Source organism: Sturnira hondurensis, unplaced genomic scaffold, assembly GCF_014824575.4.
Source record: "Sturnira hondurensis isolate 20B ecotype Veracruz unplaced genomic scaffold, ASM1482457v3 Scaffold0023357, whole genome shotgun sequence".
NCBI lineage: Eukaryota > Metazoa > Chordata > Mammalia > Chiroptera > Phyllostomidae > Sturnira > Sturnira hondurensis.
Window position 1 is genome coordinate 9,782,404 of NW_028095988.1, and position 21,421 is coordinate 9,803,824.

General features: G+C 44.0%; 2 protein-coding genes across 2 annotated transcripts in view; both read left to right on the top strand.

Annotated features, from left to right (window-relative positions):
- LOC118980823 (uncharacterized) overlaps window positions 1-21,167 on the top strand; it is a 32,858-nt gene extending 11,691 nt beyond the window's left edge. The window contains exons 6-15 of the mRNA XM_037037481.1: window positions 104-285; window positions 3,541-3,663; window positions 3,855-3,907; window positions 4,040-4,172; window positions 4,356-4,436; window positions 18,465-18,570; window positions 19,342-19,489; window positions 19,930-20,065; window positions 20,231-20,485; window positions 20,870-21,167. Of these exons, the coding sequence (XP_036893376.1) occupies window positions 104-285; window positions 3,541-3,663; window positions 3,855-3,907; window positions 4,040-4,172; window positions 4,356-4,436; window positions 18,465-18,570; window positions 19,342-19,489; window positions 19,930-20,065; window positions 20,231-20,485; window positions 20,870-21,091 (1,439 nt within the window). The 3' untranslated portion in view covers window positions 21,092-21,167. The remainder of the gene's footprint in view (window positions 1-103; window positions 286-3,540; window positions 3,664-3,854; window positions 3,908-4,039; window positions 4,173-4,355; window positions 4,437-18,464; window positions 18,571-19,341; window positions 19,490-19,929; window positions 20,066-20,230; window positions 20,486-20,869) is intronic.
- LOC118980881 (granzyme H-like) lies at window positions 232-5,113 on the top strand. Its single transcript, XM_037037564.1, is given in 7 exon segments — window positions 232-289; window positions 3,415-3,559; window positions 4,040-4,172; window positions 4,356-4,478; window positions 4,480-4,549; window positions 4,552-4,584; window positions 4,920-5,113. Coding segments are annotated over 7 exon segments (756 nt in total).
- Window positions 21,168-21,421: the final 254 nt, after the last annotated feature.

Sequence of the window (21,421 nt, forward strand, 5' to 3'; positions counted from 1 at the left end):
CAGCCACAACAACTGCCCTATTTTTAGTCTGCAGTTCCTGTTTCCAGCTGGTGTAGTCAGCCCTGAATCGGGCACTACCAGTGCTTATGTGGTTACTGATAAGATCTTACTCCAATCAGGCCTCTATGCAGAGAGCCTTATGGGATCAGGGCCACAACACCAAAGAACCCGGTTGTTAGAAGACCGGGAGGAAGCACCAGCAGCTCTGACTTGAGCAACCTTCCTGAGGAGATGCAGCCACTTCTGCTCCTGATGGCCTTTCTTCTAGCCCCCAAGGTGGGGCAGGTGAGTGACTATCTCCCAACAGAAGCTCAGTCCCATGCCACACTGGCAAAGCATGCTCAGATGCTATGCTGAGACACGACCTGGCCCTGGTCCATCCCAAGGAACTTTCTCAATTCTAGAGTCAACCCCCCTCAAAGACTAGCACCTGATGCTGAACGAAAACTTAGCAGGAATGGCAGGGAAGAAGGCTGCTCTCCAGGAAGGCCCATGGGTGCTCTCCCCTTCCCTCATGATCTGGAAAGTGAGGATTTGGGTTTCTTTTACAAAGCCATCTGGAAGAATGTTGGAAGATGGAAATGAGAAATAATTCCCCAGGAAATGTCAGCTTTGAAAAAGGGACTGGCTTCTGTAATCAAAGTAAAGCCCAATAACTTTCTAACTCAGTGTCTTTAAATCTACCTTCAATCTCCACCCACTTCTCTGAGACTCATAAAGAAGCTGAGGACCCCAGCCAAGATGGAGGTATAGGTGGAAATACTGTGCCTCCTCACACAACCAAAAATAAGGACAACAGAGATTTAGAAACAAAAACACAACCAGAACAGACAGAAAATTGAACTGTACAGAAGTCTGACAACCATTCAACCAGACCAGTACGAGGGGTGGAGTCAGCAGCCGGAGGAGAGGGGTCCCAGCAGGAAAAGGCAGTGGCTGCCAGACCCAGGAGCACAGGTGGTGCAGGGCTGACCATGGTCACACATTTGCGCACAGATAAACTAGGCAAAGGCTGGCAACGAGACAGACCACACAACCCAGGGCCCCAGCGACAGGAAATAAAACCTAAAAGCACCTATTGAAAAGGTGCTGAGAGAGACTCCTAGACTCACAGGAGAATTCATTGGAGAGACCCACAGGTCCTAAAAGGTACATAAGCCCACCCACCTGGGAACCGGCATCAGATGGGCCCAATTTGCTTGTGGGAAGCAGCGGAGAAGACTGAAATCCGAGAGAGAGTGGAACAAGTGCCATTGTTCCCTCTCTGACCCCGCCCCCACAGACAGCATCACAACCCAGCAACTGGGTTGCCCTGCCCTGGTGAACACCTAAGGCTCCGCCCCTCATACATAACAGGCATGACCTGACCAAAAAATTATGGCTCAAACAGAAAAAATCAAAGCCCCAGAGCCAATACTTTTAAGTGACCAAGAGATAGCCAACCCATCAGATGCACAGTTCAAAACACTGGTGATCAGGATGCTCACAGATTGATTGGTTTTGGTCACAAATTAGATGAAAAAGGAAGGCTACACTAAGTGAAATGAAGGAAAACGCACAGGGAACCAACAGTGATGGAAAGAAAACTGGGACTCAAATCAATGGAGTAGACCAGAAGGAAGAAAGAAACAACCAAACAGAAAAGAATAAAGAAGCAAGAATTTTAAAAAATGAAAAGAGGCTTAGGGACCTCCAGGACAACTGTAAACATTCCAACATCAGAATTATAGGGGTACCAGAAGGGAAAGAGGGAGAGCAACAGTGGAAAACTTATTTGAACAAATAATGAAGGAGAACTTCCCCAGTCTGACAAAGGAAATAGACTTCCAGGAAGTCCAAGAAGCTCAGAGTCCCAAAAAAGTTATACCCAAGGACAAACACACCAAGGCACATCATCATTACATTAGCCAAGATTAAAATGAAGGAGAGAATTCTAGTAGCAGCAAGAGATAAAGGGACAGTCACTTACAAGGAGTTCCCATCAGACTGTCAGCTGATTTCTCAAAAGAGACCTTACAGACAAGAAGGACTGGAAAGAAGTATTCCAAGTCATGAAATGCAAGGACCTACATCCAAGATTGCTCTATCCAGCAAAGCTTCTATTTAGAATGGAAGGGTAGATAAAGCACTTTTCAGATAAGGTCAAGTTCAAGGAGTTCATCATCACCAAGCCCTTATTATATGAAATGTTAAAGGGACTTATCTAAGAAAAAGGAGTTAAAAATATGAACAATGAAAGGACAGCAAACTCACAGTTATTAACAATCACACCTAAAACAAAAGCAAACTAAGTGGACAGCTGGATCAGGAGCGGAGTCACAGAAATGGAGATCATATGAAGAGTTAACAACAGGGGAGTGAGAGGAGAGAGGGGGAGAAGGTACAGAGAATAAGTAGCATAGATGCTGGGGAGAAAATAGACAGGGGGAGGGCAATAGTAGTGTGGGAAATGTAGAAGCTAAAGAACTTATGAGACATGAACATGAACTAAAGTGGGGAATGGTGGGGGAGGGCTGTGCAGGGTGGGGGGGTGAAGGGGGGAAGGGGACAACTGTAATGGCATAATCAATAACATATATTATAAAAAAGAAGAAGCTGAGGACCCCATCAATCCAAGACTTGGTGGCATCCTGGTCCCCTTAACACTTGTGTTTGGCTGCTTCAGTCTCAAGTTCTCTCTGGTAATTTTTCAGTCACCGTGTTCTGAATATCACAGAACAGCAGGAGCTCAGTGAGTCTGGGGAAGAGCAGGGAGAGAGGACCCAGGGAGCATAGGGGAAGGATATTCCAGGATCTGCAGGCCCTCCACCACCTGTTCCAAANTGTGCAGGGTGGGGGGGGACTAAAGGGGACAACTGTAATGGCATAATCAATAACATATATTATAAAAAAGAAGAAGCTGAGGACCCCATCAATCCAAGACTTGGTGGCATCCTAGTCCCCTTAACACTTGTGTTTGGCTGCTTCAGTCTCAAGTTCTCTCTGGTAATTTTTCAGTCACCGTGTTCTGAATATCACAGAACAGCAGGAGCTCAGTGAGTCTGGGGAAGAGCAGGGAGAGAGGACCCAGGGAGCATAGGGGAAGGATATTCCAGGATCTGCAGGCCCTCCACCACCTGTTCCAAACATAAATCTTGTCTGCCCACATATGTGACTAAAACAGGATGAAGGAATCAGGACCTCTCTTCTCTGGGTCAGAGGGAGAATCTGAATCTTGCGGGTCACCTGGCAAGCCAGTAATGTTGCCCAAGAAACCTGCAGGACCCCTTCTTGGTTACAGCTGATGGCCGACGACTACATTCCCCACTGTCTGCCACCCAACTCCTCCCCGCCCTGCTCCTGCCCGTCCCAGCCTCCCTCTCTCCAGCCTTTGGCTCCATAAGCACAGTAGGCCGGGTAGAATTTTTGTTTCAGGGAAAACTATCGGAGGGCATGAGGTCAAGCCTCACTCTCATCCCTACATGGCATTTCTTCGGGTCATGACTCCAGGACATAAAAGGTGCAGGGGTTTCCTTGTGTGCGAGGCTTTTGTGCTGACAGCAGCTCACCGCTGGGGAAGGTGAGGAGCGGAAGCTCGGCCCCCACCCTTCTGCAGCTACCACTCAGGGCAACATCTTCTCACGGGTGTCAGGCCCAGTCCACAGCGGAGCACTTCAGAGAAAAGTAAGCTTTGGGGAGAGAGGGACAGCTCACTGTAAGTGGCCTGTTGCAGACAGGAGGGAGGGACCAAAGGTGGCCTAGAGAGGAGTCCGAGGCTGTTCCCTGGAGCCCAGGGCACAAATGTGAGAAACTCGCAGTTTTGCTTGGAGGCAGGCAAGCTCAGTACATGGCTGAGCACCCTAAATGTGCTCCAGGAAATGCCACCTAGCCCAAGCTGCCAAGAAGTAGAGGACGCAGTGATGCTTAGGCCCAGGGTCCCGTCCCCTGTAATTCCTCTCTACTCCAGTCCCCCACCCCCTGCCCCCAGCTGCTCTCTTTCCTTCACAGCCCTTGTTCTGCATCTTCTATGACTCCACATCCCCCTCTGCTCTCTGTGCAGGTCAATCAGCATCACTCTGGGGGCCCACAACTTCAAAAAGCACGAGAAGACCCAGCAGATCATCCCGGTGAAAACAGCCATCATCCACCCAGACTATAGTCCTAAAGTCAATGACATCATGTTACCGCAGAGGGCCCATTGCTCCACTGCTCCATGCATATCTTGAACCTGGGGTCTTGCATCTCCTGTGACCTTCCTGTCCCTCTTCCTAGTAAGACTCCTTTACCTGTCCCAGGTCCCCAAAGAAGCAACCCTATGACTGTCCCGGGAGCCTGTGGGCCCTTCATAGATTAGAATTCTTTTCCTCTGCCTTTAGCTACAGAGGAAGGCCAAACTGACAGCCACCATGAGCCCCCTCAGGCTGCCCAGGATGGGAGAGGAGGTGAAGCCAGGCATGGTATGCAGTGTGGCCAGCTGGGGGCACCTCAACCTGAACACCCACCACAAACACACTGCACAAGGTAGACCTGAAAATCCAAAGGGACGAGCTGTGCATCTTTTACTACAAAAGCCCTACAACAGAAGCACACAGATATGTGGGGGGGGCGCACAGAGACTCGGTCTTCTTTTGGGGTGAGATTCCCAGCATTGTCCGTGCCCAGCCCTGGGCATGCCCCAGCATCGTGGGGACCTGGAGCAGTGGGAACTAGCCACAGCCCTATGTCCTCAACCTTTCCATCAATCCAGTCTCTGGTCCTGTCTCCCAGGGGAAGATGAGAAGCTGTCCCACAGCTGCTTATGGTCAGAGGCTTCCTGAGGAGGAGGGGCAGGGAAGAGACCGTCAGAGTCAGGTTGAAGACCTGAGACCTAGTGAAATGACAAGACCTGCCCTGGCCCTGACCTCCCACACAGCCCCTTCACAGATACGACCCACCTCTAGAGCAACTCAGTCCTTCCTCCTTCTGCCAACTGGGAGACTCTGCAGACCCTTTTGTGTGTGACAACATAGCTCAGGGCATTGTCTCCTTTAGAAAACACAATGGGAAACCTCCGCATAACTATACTAAGATCTCTGGCTTTCTGCCCTGGATAGAAAGAACAATGAGGTGCCTCCTACAGCAGAGACCAGACTGAAGCACCCTGGAATCGATCCTTCTATCTTCTCTAGGGCACAGGCCAGACCTGGAATGTGCAGACAGGGTGGAGGAAAGGCTGCCAGACACAGAACAAACTTGCAGCTCTAAAGTGAAAATCACTGAGTCCTCCTTTATTCACCAAAAATGTTTGTTAACTACCTACTATGTGTCTGGCGACCATCTGTTCACATTTCTGATCTGTTAGAGGCTTCCCCCTTCAGCATACCGCACCTTCCACATCCAGAATTAAAAAATCATTTCGCATTGTTACCCAGCTCCTCCCAAATATACCTCCCCAGTGCCAGCTCCTTCTGCCAGGCTGAAACTCTGAGCCCTTCAGTCCCCCCAGAACCAGCTCCTGTCACAGACTTGTCTTGGGCCCAGAGCCCAGGGCAGCCCCTGGTGTCCCGGCAGCCCATCCACTGCAGTCCGCCTCCCCACCTCCCATTGATCCCTGTGTGTGTGTGTGTGTGTGTGTGTGTGTGTGTGTGTGTGTGTCCAAAGGAAACCCAAATCCTTTTTATACAACTGGATTAAGAAAAGGAATCTCATTTTAAGCATAAAACTTAGAGAAGGGGGGGCTAAAAAAAAAGAAGTGGTTTGCTAAATATCTGCCACTAATGAATGTGCTTCAACTATGAGAAAGTATAGTTTGGGTATGAAAGTAATACATAGTCATCATAGAAAAAAAACAGTTAAACACAGAACAGGTAAATAAGAAAATGAGAATTACCTAGAATTCCACCACCCAGAGGTCATCGTCACAGATACTTAAGCATGCGTTTTTCCACTCTTTCTCTCTGTGTTCATAAGATGCTGTTCTTGGCTATTTAGGACTCATAACACCTTCCTTTCCGTTACTTTCTTCTGCCATCACACTGGTGAGAGGGTTGGGATAGTCTGTTTGTGATTGTTTATGATTGTTCAACCCAGTGACCTCAGAGACAGGTTCTCTGGACTCTCGATGCAGGAAATGGAGTCACCGTTTGGGGTATTTGGGTGTGTTCGGGGCAAGGCCTGCCTTTACCTCATGCCACCAAGCAGACCCCTGACCCAGACCCAGCAGACTGTCACCTTCTCAAGGGCAAGGGCCATGTCTCTCATATCCCTGGCCCTGGCATGATGAATAATTCCTCAGGATTTCATCAGAATGGAAAAAGAGCCAGGAGCTGAGAAATGGAAATACTCTTGAGTTAGTCTCTGGGATCTCTGAGGTCCCAAACCCTCTGCTGGCTGCGGCCACAGCCTCCACTTTCTTATTTCTTCTTCTAGCTTGTGTCTTGTGGCTTAGCGGTGAGGGTGCAAAGGTGGTGACCATGTTGCTGTCATCTAACCAAGCCAGAGAACTTCAACAAACACCCTTGTGTGATAACACCCAGCAAAACTAGAGGGGTGCGGTCCAGGAGGTGTGTGAGTTAACTGAGCCATTCTTCCCTGGCTCCCCTTAGGGGCTTTGTGTCTAGAGAAAAAAAACACCAGCAGCTCTGACCTGGGCAGAACTTTTGGGAAGATGCAACCACTCCTGCTCTTGTTGGTCTTTCTGCCTCCCCTCCACCCCCCAGCCCCACTGACACTGGGACTGGTAAGTGACCATCCCCATTCCAGAGGCAGAAACCCATCCCACAACCCCCCTGTACTCCCGACCCTTCTGCCCAGCACAGGTGGGGACTTTTCCTCCACTTGAGCCCCGGAATTTTCCAAATGCCAGCTTCCATCCCAGCCTCAAACCAAGTCCGATGAACATTCAGCAAGGATGGTCAGGAAGTAGGATGTGCACTAAAAGGTTTAGCAGCTGTTAGCCTCTATCACCTAGAAACTGAGTTGTTCATAGAAAAGCATGTGGCAAAAGATGGGAAGCTACAAAAGACAAGTCATTAAAACCTGTCATTGCAGGAAAGGGCACCTCAGACAAACCAGGAACAGTGGTAGAAGTCGTTGCTGGACCCCAGCTTGAGAACCAGTTAAATTTCTCAGGAGATGGAGGGCTGGCAGCCACCCCTCACCTTCCACTGCAGCCAGCAGCTATCGGAACGGAGTTCCCTCGCACATGGACACAACACAGATAGCAGGAATCGGATTTATGTAGGACTTCCAGAGGAGAGAAAGACCAGCTTCGAGGTCAGGTTTCCAGAATTTAGCTTGACAGGTCCCAGGAGAGAGGAACTTGGGGAGCTCTGGGGTATGGGAGTAGTGATCTCTTCATGCTTCCTCCTGAGAGTTTGGACAGTGTTGTCCACAAACCCAGTCTTCAGTGTTTTATCCTGGGTAGATAAGGGCAGGGGGTGAGGAAGAGTCAGTCGTCCTGCGAGAGTGTTATCATCAGAGTCTCCCTGAAGAATGGAGGGAAAGGCTTGGTGTAGTTCAAGCTGGAAAAAAGAGTCAAAGGCCAGCGGCAGCCTTGGGACATTAGGGAGACAAGAAGCCCTGCCCTGGCCCTGATCCCCAACACAGCCCCTAACAAAGACCGCCCACACTGGGCGGCAGAGAAGGCAGGACCACAATAAATGCACCTCTAGAACCAATACCAGTGAAGTCTTATTTCAGTGAACCACTCTCAACAGGCAGCAACACTGTCCCAGGCAGCCCTCTGCTGGAAATTCTGGGTGTGGCTTCCTCCTTTCTCCAGCCAACTAAACCCTACACAGTACAGTTTCTCACCCATTTTGGACTGAGTCTAAACTCAATTACTAAAAAGACAATCTTCTGTCTCCAGAAATGGTCCTTTCTGGGCCCCAGAAAATTCTCACCCAGAAAATTCTCTAAGTCAAATGCCATCACCAGCCCCCTGACAAACTGGCAGGGGGAGGAGCAGGACAATGGAAGGGGAGTAACTCCAGGGACCAGGAGGCCTGCCCTGTCCTGGACCAGCATGAGCTGTCAGTCTCCTTCCCCTCTGGCTGCCCTTCCCACACCAGCCCCTGTTTTCTCTCCAAGTGCCCAGGCCAGCAGCTTCTTCCCCCCAGGTCCACCCTATTTGGAACCAGCCTCTCTCATCTCCCTAACCGAGTTCCCAACACCCAGTGTGATTTCCCCTCTATTGCTTCCTCCCCAGAGGGGAACTGCCAGTCCACCTGATCCTATCAGAAGATCCAGAATCCACCTCCCACCTGGGCAAGGCCAGCTCAGTCCCTCCTTCCCGAGCATCCTCCAGCAGCTCAGCCACTCAGCTGTCTCAGCCCATATCAGCCTGGCCTTGCCACAAGCCCTGACTTCCCTGCTGGCAACCTGGGTTATGGTGAGCCAGAGGGCTGCAAGCTGCAGGGCTGGAAAGTACCACTTTGCCATCCATCAATAGATCAAATGTTCTGCTATCTGTTTCTGCCAGGCACATAACAGGCTTTGTCCTTGCCACTGGGAAACTTACTATAATGAGAAATCTCTCTAAATTTTCTTGGTTTCTTCCTTTCACCAGGCAGATCAGTTTAGCACAGAGATATTTGTATTTGGAATCCACAAGAAATCTTGTCTTGAAAATAACTGAATTCTAAGTATTTTATTTTTATTACACATACATCATGAAGACTGGGCTGCTCTTTGTTGTACATGTTCCCTTAAAGTGATTTCTAAGTATGTTTATATTTATTTCTCCCTTTTTTGGTTTTTATTTCTTAGGCCTCTAGCTATTTTTATTTCTAGGACCTTTATTCAATGTAAGATCTCAATATACCTCAACGGGGAGGTCTATTCATAAAGGTAATTATCACACCATTATTGAATAGATTTCAAATTGGAATTATATTAATCTCCCATATAAGGAAATGGTAAAATACAGCACATCACAAAATGTACTTATTGTGCAAGTCATTCACATCTACATTATCCACTGCTCCAGGAAGAACAGGCTGAGGAAATGAAAGAAAGAAAATTGAACTAAGAACACTTATAAACAAGTTATTTTAAAAAACCTAAACATTTGGGGAAAAGCCAAAGCTTACTAACTAATCAATGCAAATTAAAATAGTAATAATTATTGCTTGTCTAAGAAGAAGGAATTACAAAATAATAATACTTGATTCAGTATCACCATTGAGAAATGGCATTTTCACATCTGGTACATAAAGGTCCTTAAAAAACAGGGGTGGGAATATACAAGGAGTCTTTTACCTAGTCAGCACGCACACCAGGAAACGTGGGCAAGTTTATTTCTTATAGATTTGTTACAAAAATCAAATCTTAGAAACAATTATCTAGCACTAAGTTGGGAATTAGCTTTAAAAGGTACATATTATTGAATACTATAAAACCTTTAAAGCTGTAATTTTGCCACACGGAAGAACGTTCACCAGGTGTACAAAGCCTGTCTGGGAAAAAGTCCGACCATCGTTAATATAATGAGAATGGTTTGCACATCAGTGTAACCTGGCAGCCAAGGAGAGTGGACTGGAATGTGCATGTGTGAACAATGCTGACCTTCCTGTACTAGTCAGTGGGAGCCAAGGACTCCACTGAGTGAACATGTGTACTGTGTGATGTCACATTCAAAATGACTGGGTGAGTAGAGCAACAAATCCGCATCTGGTTTTGTTTTAAGCATGAACATTCCTCCACGGAAACTATCTGGGGGATTCAGAAGGCGGCAGCTGTGGGCAACTGGTGACTGGCACTGGCAGCTTCATCACAGCAATGCGCCCACTCCTGCATCACGTCTCATGCAGAGTGTTTTTGGCAAAACATCAAATCACCCAGGTGACTCAACCCCACTACAGCCCAGATTTGGCTCCCTGCAACTTCTGGATTTTCCCCAAACTAAAAGCACCTTTGAAAGAGAAGAGATTTAAGACCACTGACAAGATTCAGGAAAATACAACAGGGCAGCTGATGGTGATTGGGAGAACTGTGTGAGGTCCCACAGTGCCTACTTCAAAGGGGACTGAGGCGTCATTGTCCTGTGTACAATGTTTCTTGTATCGTGTATCTTCTTCAATATGTCTCTATTTTTTCATATTACATGGCTGGATACCTCTGGACAGATCTTAAATGTAAGTCAAAAGCATATGAGAGAGCAATATACAGCCATGTACCACTTAACGACAAGGATATGTTCTGAGAAATTTGTTGTTAGGTGATTGTGAGAACATCATAAGTGTCATTACACAAACTTACATAGTATAGCCTACTGCACACCTAACAAAACAACACAAGATTAAAGCAAGCACAATAAAAAAGGATGCAATCAAGACATGGTAAATGGGAGATGAATAAGGCTGAAGAAGGCCTAACATGCATACTGTCTTATAGCAAGCATTTAAAAATTTTTAATAGGTAGAAAGATCACATGCTAAAACAACAACTTCCCAAGGAGTTTCCAAAAGTCCTTCCGAGAGTGACATGAAGGCAGCCCTGAGGATGTCCAGGATCCCTCAGCAGCACAGGGCCTCCCCCAGAGCAGAGAGCAGCTACCCTGGTGACTGGCAGGAGCAGCTTCAAGGGGGGAAGTGGCCCAGCACTAGCTTGGCAGCTGCCTGCCCAGAAGAGCTGCATCGTTGGTGGCATGTGGGGCCCGGGGAGGAGGTGGGAAACGGCCGACTTCAGTGTCCCAACGTCCCAGAGGAGCCAAGGGTTGTAACTGACGGAAGTGCAACGAAGCAGTCCACAGCAGACGAAACCAGCTATGGATGTTGTGAAACATGCCATTGTCTTACTGCTCCAAATGTTATGACTTTTATTAACACAGAAAACGAAAACATTAAAAACTAGCATGCCCCATCAACTCTTGTATATTCCTGTTTGTCCAAATGTCCTCTCTAATCCACACCCTCTGGCAAATAGCCTTTAAACAAAATTTTATTGTAAAATACACAGACATGAAAAGTGCACAAAGCATAAATGTACAGTTTATCGAATAATGTAAGGCAAACACTACTATTTATGTCAAATAGAGCATGGTCAACATTCCAGAAATCCCCCAGGTGTCTCCCCTGGTCAAAGTGCCTTCTCTGCTCTCCAGACCAGAGTTTTCACTACTGTGACTTCTGTGACAACTATTTCGTTGCTTTTCATCATAATTTTCCACCTGTGCATGCATTTCTAGCCAATGTAATTTCATTTTTGCTAGCATTCAACTGTATATAAAGACAATCATACTGAAAGCAGTCTTCTTGGGTTCTTTTTCCTCAACACCATGCTTGTGAATTTCACTAGTGCAGCTGCGTGTGGCAATAGTCATTCATTCTCGTTGCTAGGCAATACTCCATAATATGAATGGGCTGCAATTTGATTACCTGTGCTGCTGGTGATAGATCTCCCAAGCGTTTCCAGTTTGGGGCTATCATGAATAATGCTGCTGTGACCTCCTTAGTTATGTGTCTGATGGAAATTTGCACGCTTCTCTAGGGTATATACCTAGGAGTGGAGAAAGAACCAACCTGATAAATAACTGGTACCTCACTGCGAATTAAATGGGTGGTTTTATCTACTGAAAGGAACACTTTTTGATATGTTTTGGCCACTTGGTTTCCTCTTTTCAGATGAGGCTGTTCAGGTCCTTTGCTCATTATTCTATTGACATTATTATCTTTACTGTACTTTGAATATAAGTGCTTTTATATTCAATATGTCCCCCTACAAATTATCTTTTATTTCTGTTTATTTTAATCAAATTCATCAATCCTTTTCTTATTCTTGTTTGTTCTATTACAGTTGTCCCAGTTTTTCTCCCTCTGCACTCATCTGTCCTGACCCCCTGCTCCCACAGTCTGTCCCCATACCATTGTCCATGTCCATGGGTCATTCACACATGTTCGTCGACTACTCCCTTCACTTCCTTTCCCCCATTCCTCCCCTCCCCCATTTCCTCTGGCAGCTGTTAGCCTATTCCCTGTTTCCATGTCCCTGGTTCTGTTTTTGCTCATTAGTTTATTTGTTCATTAGATTCCTCTTATGAGTGATATCATATGGTAATTATATTTCACCATTTGGCTTATTTCACTTAACATAATGCTCTCCAGTTCCATCCATGCTGTTGTGAAGGATGGAAGTCCTTTCTTTCTGCTGCATAGTATTCCACTGTGTAGCTGAACCATAGCTTTTTAATCCATTCATCTATTCATGGATACTTAGGCTGTTTCCAACAACTTCAATATTGTAAATAGCACTGCTATGAAATCGGAGTGCATAGGTTCTTTTGAATTAGTGTTTCAAGATTCTTAGGTTATATACCTAGCAGTGGAATCCTTCTTTACGATTGGTATTTTAGGTATAGTATTTAAAATCTTTACCTACCATGAAGATATTTTTACATTATATTTTTACATTATATAAAGATTTTCAAATCTTTATTCACATTTGGATCTATAATCCACCTAAAGTGGGTAATTGGATAAGGTGTCAGCTAAAAGTCAAGTTTATTTTCTATGAGAAAATCCACATACACCATAAAAATGCCTATTTTCCTAACACCATTTATTGGAAGGAAAAATAGTCTTTTTCCATCTTTCTGCCATGAAAATCTGACCAGAGATTGCTTTTTTGTGACCACCCCCTTCCCCAACAGTGGCTGTCGATCTTAATTGATTTTCATTCTGATATAAATCAGCAACCCCCCTTGACTTCTGCAATGTCATGGTTCATGACACAGGTGGTTGTTCTGACCTGGTCACATATGGTCATACCTAGTAGCATTTGGATATTAGTTCCCGTGACTATCTGCTCTCACCCCCCTGCCTTTACTCTATATAATTCTTTGGCACCTGACAAGCAGCGTAAGGATCCATTTTATCCTGCAGCCATTCAAGATGCCTTGTGTGTAAGGTGCCTCCAATAAACTCTACTAATCATCATATAAATAAATAAATAAATAAATAAATAAATAAATAAACAAATACATAAATATGCCCATGTATGTGTGTATCTGTCCAGCTGGGTATGGGATCTCTATTCTGGTCCATTAGTCTATGTCTCTATGTCCCCAACAATACCACACTATCTCATTACAATAGTTTCATTTGCTAAGGCAAGACCCTATTTTATTATCATTCCTCAAGAGGGTCTCAGCTATTGTTGGCCATTTGTTTTTCCACATGGATTTAGAATCAATTAAATTCCACCACTTACTTCTTGGGTGCAATGAATCTATAGATCATTTTTTGGAGAATTGACATTCTTTAAATGATTTATCTTCCAATCCACAGACAAAGAATATCTTTATATTTAGGACCTCTTAAGTGTCTTTTAATATTAATACAATTTTATTATTTTCACTGAGGAGGACTTGCACATTATTTTTAGCTTTATATTTAGTTATCTGATCATTTTCATGCCATTTAAATATTAACTTTTTCAAAATTTTATTTTCTGTCAGTATTTTATATATAGAACTGTATAATTTTAAAATATATTTTGTCTCTAGCAAATTTGTTAAACTATCTTTTGAATTGTAATAATTTATCTATGGATCCTTGGCATTATCTATGTACATATTATATATAATTAAATTTCTGTCCCTATACCTCTCACATGTATTTCCTACCTAAATGCACTTGATAAAATCTATAGCATAATGCTGAACAGAAATGACAACCATGGCTACTTATGTGAGTGTCCTTGTATTGCATCACTCTCAAACAGAAAGCTTTCAACATTTCACTATTAAGTATAATGATTGCTGTGGCATTTTTGTGGATGCCTTTTATAATATTATAAAGACATTCTTTTCTATTCCTAATCAACTAAGAATTTTTTAATGAATGAGTTTCAATTTTAGCAAATGAGGGTTTTTTTCCATTTTGCTTCAATTAAATAATTAGACATAGTTTCTTCTTTGATCAATAAATGTGACATGTTAGCAGCAATTGAGTGTCCAATGAAACCCCCCATACCTAGGATGCACCTACATGAGTCATGATATACTACCTTCTTGCTTATTGATTGATTTGGCTTGCATCAATATTCAAGTGAGAGTGGCCTGTAACAATCCTTTTCTATATGGTCTTCATGGGGTTTGACAGTGAGGTTTTGCTAGTCTCATAAAGGAGATGGGTAGCATCTACTCCCCAGAGGAAATTCTATAGCGTTCTTTGAATGTTTTGTAGAGATTTCCAGTGAAGTCACATGAGCCTCTGGCTGTCCACGATGAAATATTTTTGATAATTAGATCAATTGATTTTATGTTAATGGGAAAATCCAAACTTCTCAAGTATGTTTTATCTACGCTTCTTGAGTTATGTTTTCTAGAGATTTGTCAATTTCACATCAGTTTTCAAACTTATTGGCCTTCCAATACTTGCAAGATAGCATAAATAAGATTTACACATATAAATGAATATATACATGTATCTCCCAGGTTGAAACCTTTTCTCAGTCATTGCAAATATCTTTGCTCAATTCTTAGCTTTACATTTCACTATCCTAATAGTGTCTGATAATCAGAATTTCTGAAGTTTTTATGTGAATCAATTTATCTATTTTTCCTTTATAATTATAAATAGTTAATGTTTTTATGTCTTGTTTAAAATAATTTCCCTACCTTAGGTTTATAAAGAAATTCTATCTTATCCTTTAAAGTTTTATTTTTACCTTTAAATTAATTAATTGGAAGTATTAAATAGTCAAGTTTCACCTTTATTTATTTATACCTAAAAATTTTGCTATGCATTATTTCCATCATCATTAACCATTTTAATTTATTTTTTATGTCCATTATGATTTGGATTTGGATTTGTGATTTATTTAACAGTCTATATCTTTATTTTTAAATATATAGAGGAATTTTCTGCTCATATTTTTGTTGAGTTCCTAGCTTAAATTCATTGTTGGATCACAATGAAGTATAATTTTAATCCTTTAAGCATGTTTAAGACCTAATCTGTGGCCAATATTTTGTAAATATTCTACATGTGATTGTAAAGGGTAGGATCTGCACTTGTTCAGCAGGGTGTCCTATATATGCTCATTTTTTCATCAGCTATTTATAACTTTTATATCATTACCAATCAATTTATAAAATGCATCTTAAAACCTCAAACAACAGTGAAGTTGTTTCTTCCCAGGTATTATTCATTCATTGCTGCTACTGAGAATCAGCCTTTGATCACTATTCTGTTAAAAGTTATCTTTCTTTCTCTAGTAATCTCTCTTCCTTAAGATTTCTGCCATGTCTTTATGATATTGTTTTCTGAGTATCTTTTTTTTATTCCTTTATTTTCATTTTATTTACCTGTACTAACCATAATGTTGTTCACTGGGGTTTTTTATTAATTCTTACCAGAGGGAATGTTTATTGATTTTTAAGGAGAGGGGAAGAGAGAGAGAGCAATAGAAACATAGGTGTGAGGGAAAACATCGATCGATCCTCCTGTGTGCACTACAACCTGGGACCAAACCCCCAAGCAACGTATGTGCCCTGACTGCGATTGCATTTGCAGCATTTTGATGTACAAGACAATGCTCCAACCAACTGAACCACCTGGCCAGGGTCATTGTTCATTTGTTTGGAAAAATCTCAACCACTACCTCTTATCCCTTATCTTATTCTCTTTTTTCATCCAGAATTCCAATTAAATGTAAGTTCAACTAATTATATTATTTTCTATATTTTTGTCTTTATGCCTCTCTATGCTTTATTCTTGACACCTTCCTTTGAGCTACTGCACATTGCAAATCGGCCTTTCATCTTTGTCTAATGTGTTATTATTTTTATCCACTGTGACTTTAATTTTGCTTATTACATTTTTCACATTTAGAAATTGTATTTAAATGTACATTTCAATTGTACTAATTGAAAATTTCAATTGTACTAATTGAAATTGTACACATTTCAATTGTACTAATTGAAATTTTTCTCTTTCAATTAGTATGTCTCTTTTTAAAATTTTATGTTCCCTGAAACTCTTTTAAATCTTATTTTTATATCCACATATTTGTTTTGAAATCTGTATAAGATTATTCCCGTAATATTCTTTCATATGACCCATGGACATGAACAATGGTATGGGGACAGACTGTGGGAGCAGAAAGTGGGTCAGGACAGATGAGTGCAAAGGGAGAAAAATTGGGACAACTGTAATAGAACAAACAAGAATAAGAAAAGGATTGATGAATTTGATTAAAATAAACAGAAATAAAAGATAATTTGTAGGGGGGACAAAGATTCTTAAAAAGTACTTATATTCAAAGTACAGTAAAGATAATAATGTCAATAGGATAATGAGCAAAGGACCTGAACAGCCTCATCTCAAAAGAGAAAACCAAGTGGCCAAAACATATCAAAAAGTGTTCCTTTCAGTAGATAAAACCACCCATTTAATTCACAGTGAGGTACCAGTTATTTATCAGGTTGGCTCTTTCTTCACTCCTAGGTATATACCCTAGAGAAGCGTGCAAATTTCCATCAGACACACAACTAAGGAGGTGAATCATTAAAGGTTTGTTTCAATGTTCTCATTGTCATGGTGTCTTATTTCTTTGTTTGCTTGTTGATCTTATTGCCTATATGCTTGTCATTTTCAATGAAAAAATAATTTTTAGGTGTGATTCAAATCTGGAATTAAGTGCAGTTCCTTTAGATTTGTCTTGGATTCTGCCAGCTAGTTTGGATTACACCCATAATTACAATAATACAACTTTAAGGTCTGAGATTCCATGGAAATTTCAACTACTTCCAATCTTTCATGAATTATTTGCAAGGAGTACTAGCCTCTTACCCTTCTTTGTTCCTTTGAGGGTCCAGGCTTTTCAGGTCTGGGCTTCCTGTGGGGAGGGGCTCTGACTAGACCTTGGGGGATTTGGTTTGGTTTTCTCCTCTCCTCACTTTATAAGGTCATCAAACCACAGACTCAAATGTTGTGAGTTCAACAAATGTTCTCAGAGAAATAACTACCTAACTGGACTCCCATTCACTTTTGGTCTTGGCACTGCATTAAACCTTTGGAGGTTAGACATTTTAATCCTATCTGTTTTGGGTTGTTTTTAGTGAGAAGGCTGGCATGCAATCCTAGGTCATTGTTAGTGAAATCGCCTCCATACATCTCTATTCAGACTGTTGGATACATAAATTTTACTCCCCTTTCTCAAATGTGCAGGCTGTGTCTGAATTAGACTAATATTTTTTCAACAAAATCAAGTGTTGAGAAATTTTAAGTAAAAATAAATAAAAATTACTCAACATGCTAAGACAGTAATAAAGCTATTACACGATGTCTTTTCTCCTTCTTTTGCACTCCTTTTTCCACTATTTCTTTTCAGACATGCAAAAAATATCATGATATTGCAATCATAGAGCATGTATTAGAAAAGGGATTAATTTCTTTACATTTCTGAAAATAAATGAAAACTTGTATATATTTATATAAAAAGAGAGGAGCTGAAACTTTCAGATTTTCAAGTGGGCCTATCACAACCCTTAAAAATTTGAAAATAGTGTTAGTTAACAATCCTGATATTTTTGCAAAAATTATACTGGGTTACATTTTTCTGGTATATACACGCTATTCTAACTAGTTTTAAGTGTGTCTCATGACCCACTGTGTTACTCTGCAATAAACTGCCAGGTCTTACCCTCAATGTTTGAGGGGTGGTTCCAGTTCTTTGGATTTATTATAGGGAGCACAGTGAGGATATACCACCATCTTAAACCTGCCTTCCCCCTCCACTGTGAGCAAAGAATGAAGATTTGGCTGCTACATCAAATAAATAAGAGATGAAATAGGGGCTTATATGTTTTGCAGGCAGGCTATGACAACTCTCAACAAAATCAACTCACAACGCTTTTTCCGCACACAGGAACCTTCTGAGACACAAAGGCCTTCATCTTGAGTAGGAAACAGACAAATACAAGTATTCAACTATGTCATAACTTTTAGTGAGACCTTCTCTGGGCTCAAGTGACCTGACAAAGTTACCCTCAGTGGCACAATCTTTATCTTCCATTTCCTTCTCTGTCGGTGCCTTTCACTCATTCAGGAGTGATAGCTACTCAATCTGCCTCACCACCTTCCAGAAAGTGGTGGGAGCAGCCAGGGTTTTGGCAGGTAGCCAGGGCCCAAATGCTGAGGACAGGCAGGTTTCAGTCCCAGAGCAATAGAAAATGGAAGCTCTGGGTAGCTAGCAGTGTTCAAGCCTTGTTGAAACCTTGTTCAATAGGGTGGGTTTGGGCTTCTGGAACACCAGGCCCAAATCTCCTCTCCTTGTGCCCTAGTTCCCATTACCCCTGAAGCACTGACTCAGCAACTGCAGGAGACGCATTGGTGGCTTAGATCACCTCTCTTCCCCCAAGTCACTGGCAGCTGGTAGGCCAGCCTCCAGGCCAGCCAGGGTTGATGAAACCTATCACACCCCCAGAGGAATGGAACTGTGAACAACCTAGTCCCCACCCCACCCTCCCTTCCTTCCTTCCTCTCTGGGGAGGCTAAAAGTCTGGCAGGCAAAAGTACCAGCAGCAACTGTTCAGCAGCCTTCCCTGGAAGATGCAGCTCCTCCTCATCCTGGTGGCCTTTCTCCTATCCCCTGGGGCTGGAGCAGGTGAGTGACCATCCAAACCCTTATAGGCCCATCCCCATCCCATACACTCTGGACCTAGGCTGCCTAGTCACTTTCTAACTCTGTGTCATTGGGCATAACATTTGAATTCACAGTATTCAGATTCTTCATGAGTGAAAAGGAGTAATAGCAATGCCTACCTCATACAGTTGCTATGACAGTTACATGACATGTAGTGTACATGAAAGGCTTGGAATTGCCCCTGGCATGCAGTGTGTGCTCTGCAACTCCGCTCTTTGAATTCCCTCTGCAGCCCATGTATCAAAACCTAGGAGACAAGGATACAGCAATAACAGCCCCATCAGTGCATGTCTAGATTCTTTAAAAAGTCCATGCTGCTCATGAGCTGGTCATGAGTTGGAAAAACAGGTTCAGGGACACTCCTTGGAAAAGAAAGTACCAGCGAACTTTAGGTAGAAGCAACTCCAGAAGGCTCTGGATCCTGACAGCACACATCTCCCCACCCTGGGAGAGGCTTAAGTGCTCTTGCCTGCAGCAAGGGTTGTTTTCCTTTGGGGAAGGTGTTCGGGGCAGGGGGAGCTGAGGTCTGAGCTGGGGAACCAGCCTTGTTTCCTGCAGGCCCCTGGAGCCCTCTCCCATGATGTGGTTCCCTGCAGACCCCAGTTCTCACTCACCACCAAATCCTCCTCTCCCTGCATCATCTCTGTAGCCTCCCCATCTTCCAGCCTTTCTGTAGCCATCAAACAGACACTTCAGTGAGCAAAGTAATGACTGCTGGATACTTCCTTCCAGAGGAGATCATTGGAGGCCGTGAAGCCAGGCCCCACTCCCACCCCTACATGGCATATCTTCGCATCCAGTCACCAGGGGGAGGATCTGCTTGCGGGGGGTTCCTGGTGCGAGAAGACTTTGTGATGACAGCAGCCCACTGCTTTGGAAGGTGAGAAACCAAGGAGCTCTCAAAAACCAGCAAGGCGTGTCCAGAAGCATTCATGAGAACTTAAAGCTGAAATTGGGGTTCCAGCAAGCAAGGGGTGAATAGTGACTGGTTATGTCCTAAGGGGCTGGACTTGACACAGGCCAGGGTAGGACAGAAGCAGGAGACAAAAAGCATGTATTGGAGCTCCAAATATGAATTTGAGCTACTTATTCATTTACCCTAGTAATTAATTTCTCCTCAGAGTCACAGTGTTCCCCACCAGCCCCAGCCCAAGCCTTTTGAGAATCAGAGGACACAGCAATCTCTGACCCAGAGCCCTCCTGTCCCCTCACTTCTCTCAGCTGCTGTCTTGCTGCCCTGGGCTCTCCACCTACCCTGCAGATCTGGGGGACTTTACCTCATGCAGCTCATACCTACCTCTACACCACCTTCCTTTGCAGGACTATAATGGTCATCCTGGGGGCTCACAACATCAGTAGGCAGGAAAGGACCCAGCAGCGCATACGGGTGCTCAGAGCCATCCCACACCCTAGATTTCACAGGCAGAACCTTCAAAATGACATCATGTTACTGCAGGTACGTTCTGCCTGACCCTCTGGTTCTCCACCTGAGCTCACTCTCTCCCAGGTCCAGGCTTCACCTTGTCCTTCGTCCATGGAGAAGGAAGCAGGAGAGAGACCCAGGGGTGGTGTGCTGAGCACTGCATAGACTTCCCCTGAGTGCCTGTATTCTTCCCGCCAGCTGACAAATAGAGCCAGGCGGAATCAATTCGTGAGGCCAGTGGCTCTGCCTCAGTCCCAGGTCCAGCTGAGACCTGGGTCCCAGTGCACTGTGGCTGGCTGGGGCCTGGTCAGCCAGAACAGAGGAACAGACACACTCCAGGATGTGCAGCTGAGGGTGCAGAGGGATCAGGTGTGCAGCAATCTGTTTAATGTCTTCAGTGGCCAAAGCGAGATTTGTGTGGGGGACCAAAGGCAGAGGAAGACCGCCTTCCGGGTAAGGCCCTAGGCATCTGCCAACACTACCTGAGGCATCTGGGAAGAATTGGGCTTGGGAACAGACTACATCCCCATGACTTCAGGGTGGGGGTCAGACCAGAGTAAAGTGGGGGCTTTTACTTATCAATGCAGTCTCTGAGGGGAGGGGAGGACTGCCTGATACACAACATGCATATGCAGTGCTTTCATGGGAAAGGGAAAGGTATCTTGACTTAGGTTGCTAGGGACAGTACCCATTGCCAGGGTTGAAGCCTAACCAATGAAAAGTGCAGGAGCTTGAATTCTGCACCCCCACTGCCTTCCCATCTCACACAGAGATAAGGAATGGGGAGGTGTGGACTGTGGAGGCCTGGCTTATATCTGTTTCTCTCATCACCCACAGGGGGACTCCGGAGGGCCCCTTGTGTGTAACAGTGTGGCTCAGGGCATTGTCTCCTATGGAAATAGAGTTGGAACTCCTCCAGAAGTCTTTACCAAGGTTTCCAGCTACCTTCCCTGGATAAATAGAACAATGAGACGCTTTAAAACTGCAAGAAATCAAAAGAGACCTCACACTACCCCACCTATGATGGACTCTTCTTCTCTGGGACAGAGCTGGTTGTAAGAGATTTAATAAATGCCCATGTCTCGAGTGCAAATAACCATTTTCTCGTTATTAAACGTCATTCTGCACAAATGTATCCAGGACTGAGTCTGAGTTTCTCTGGGAATATGGGGTCCTTTTTTCCCCCAGGACAAATGAACCTCCCATTCCATCCTTGGGGACAGAACGAACTACTTCCCCCCTCAAAGCCATTCATTCACCATATCCCCTCCCCACACAGATTTAGGGGTTGATGGAAGGCCACCCGTCTCCCCAGGGCAAGGCTCTCTGCATTCTACCCTACCAGAGACCCCCTGTCAGATATTAAGGTTTACACACTGGCGTGTGTAG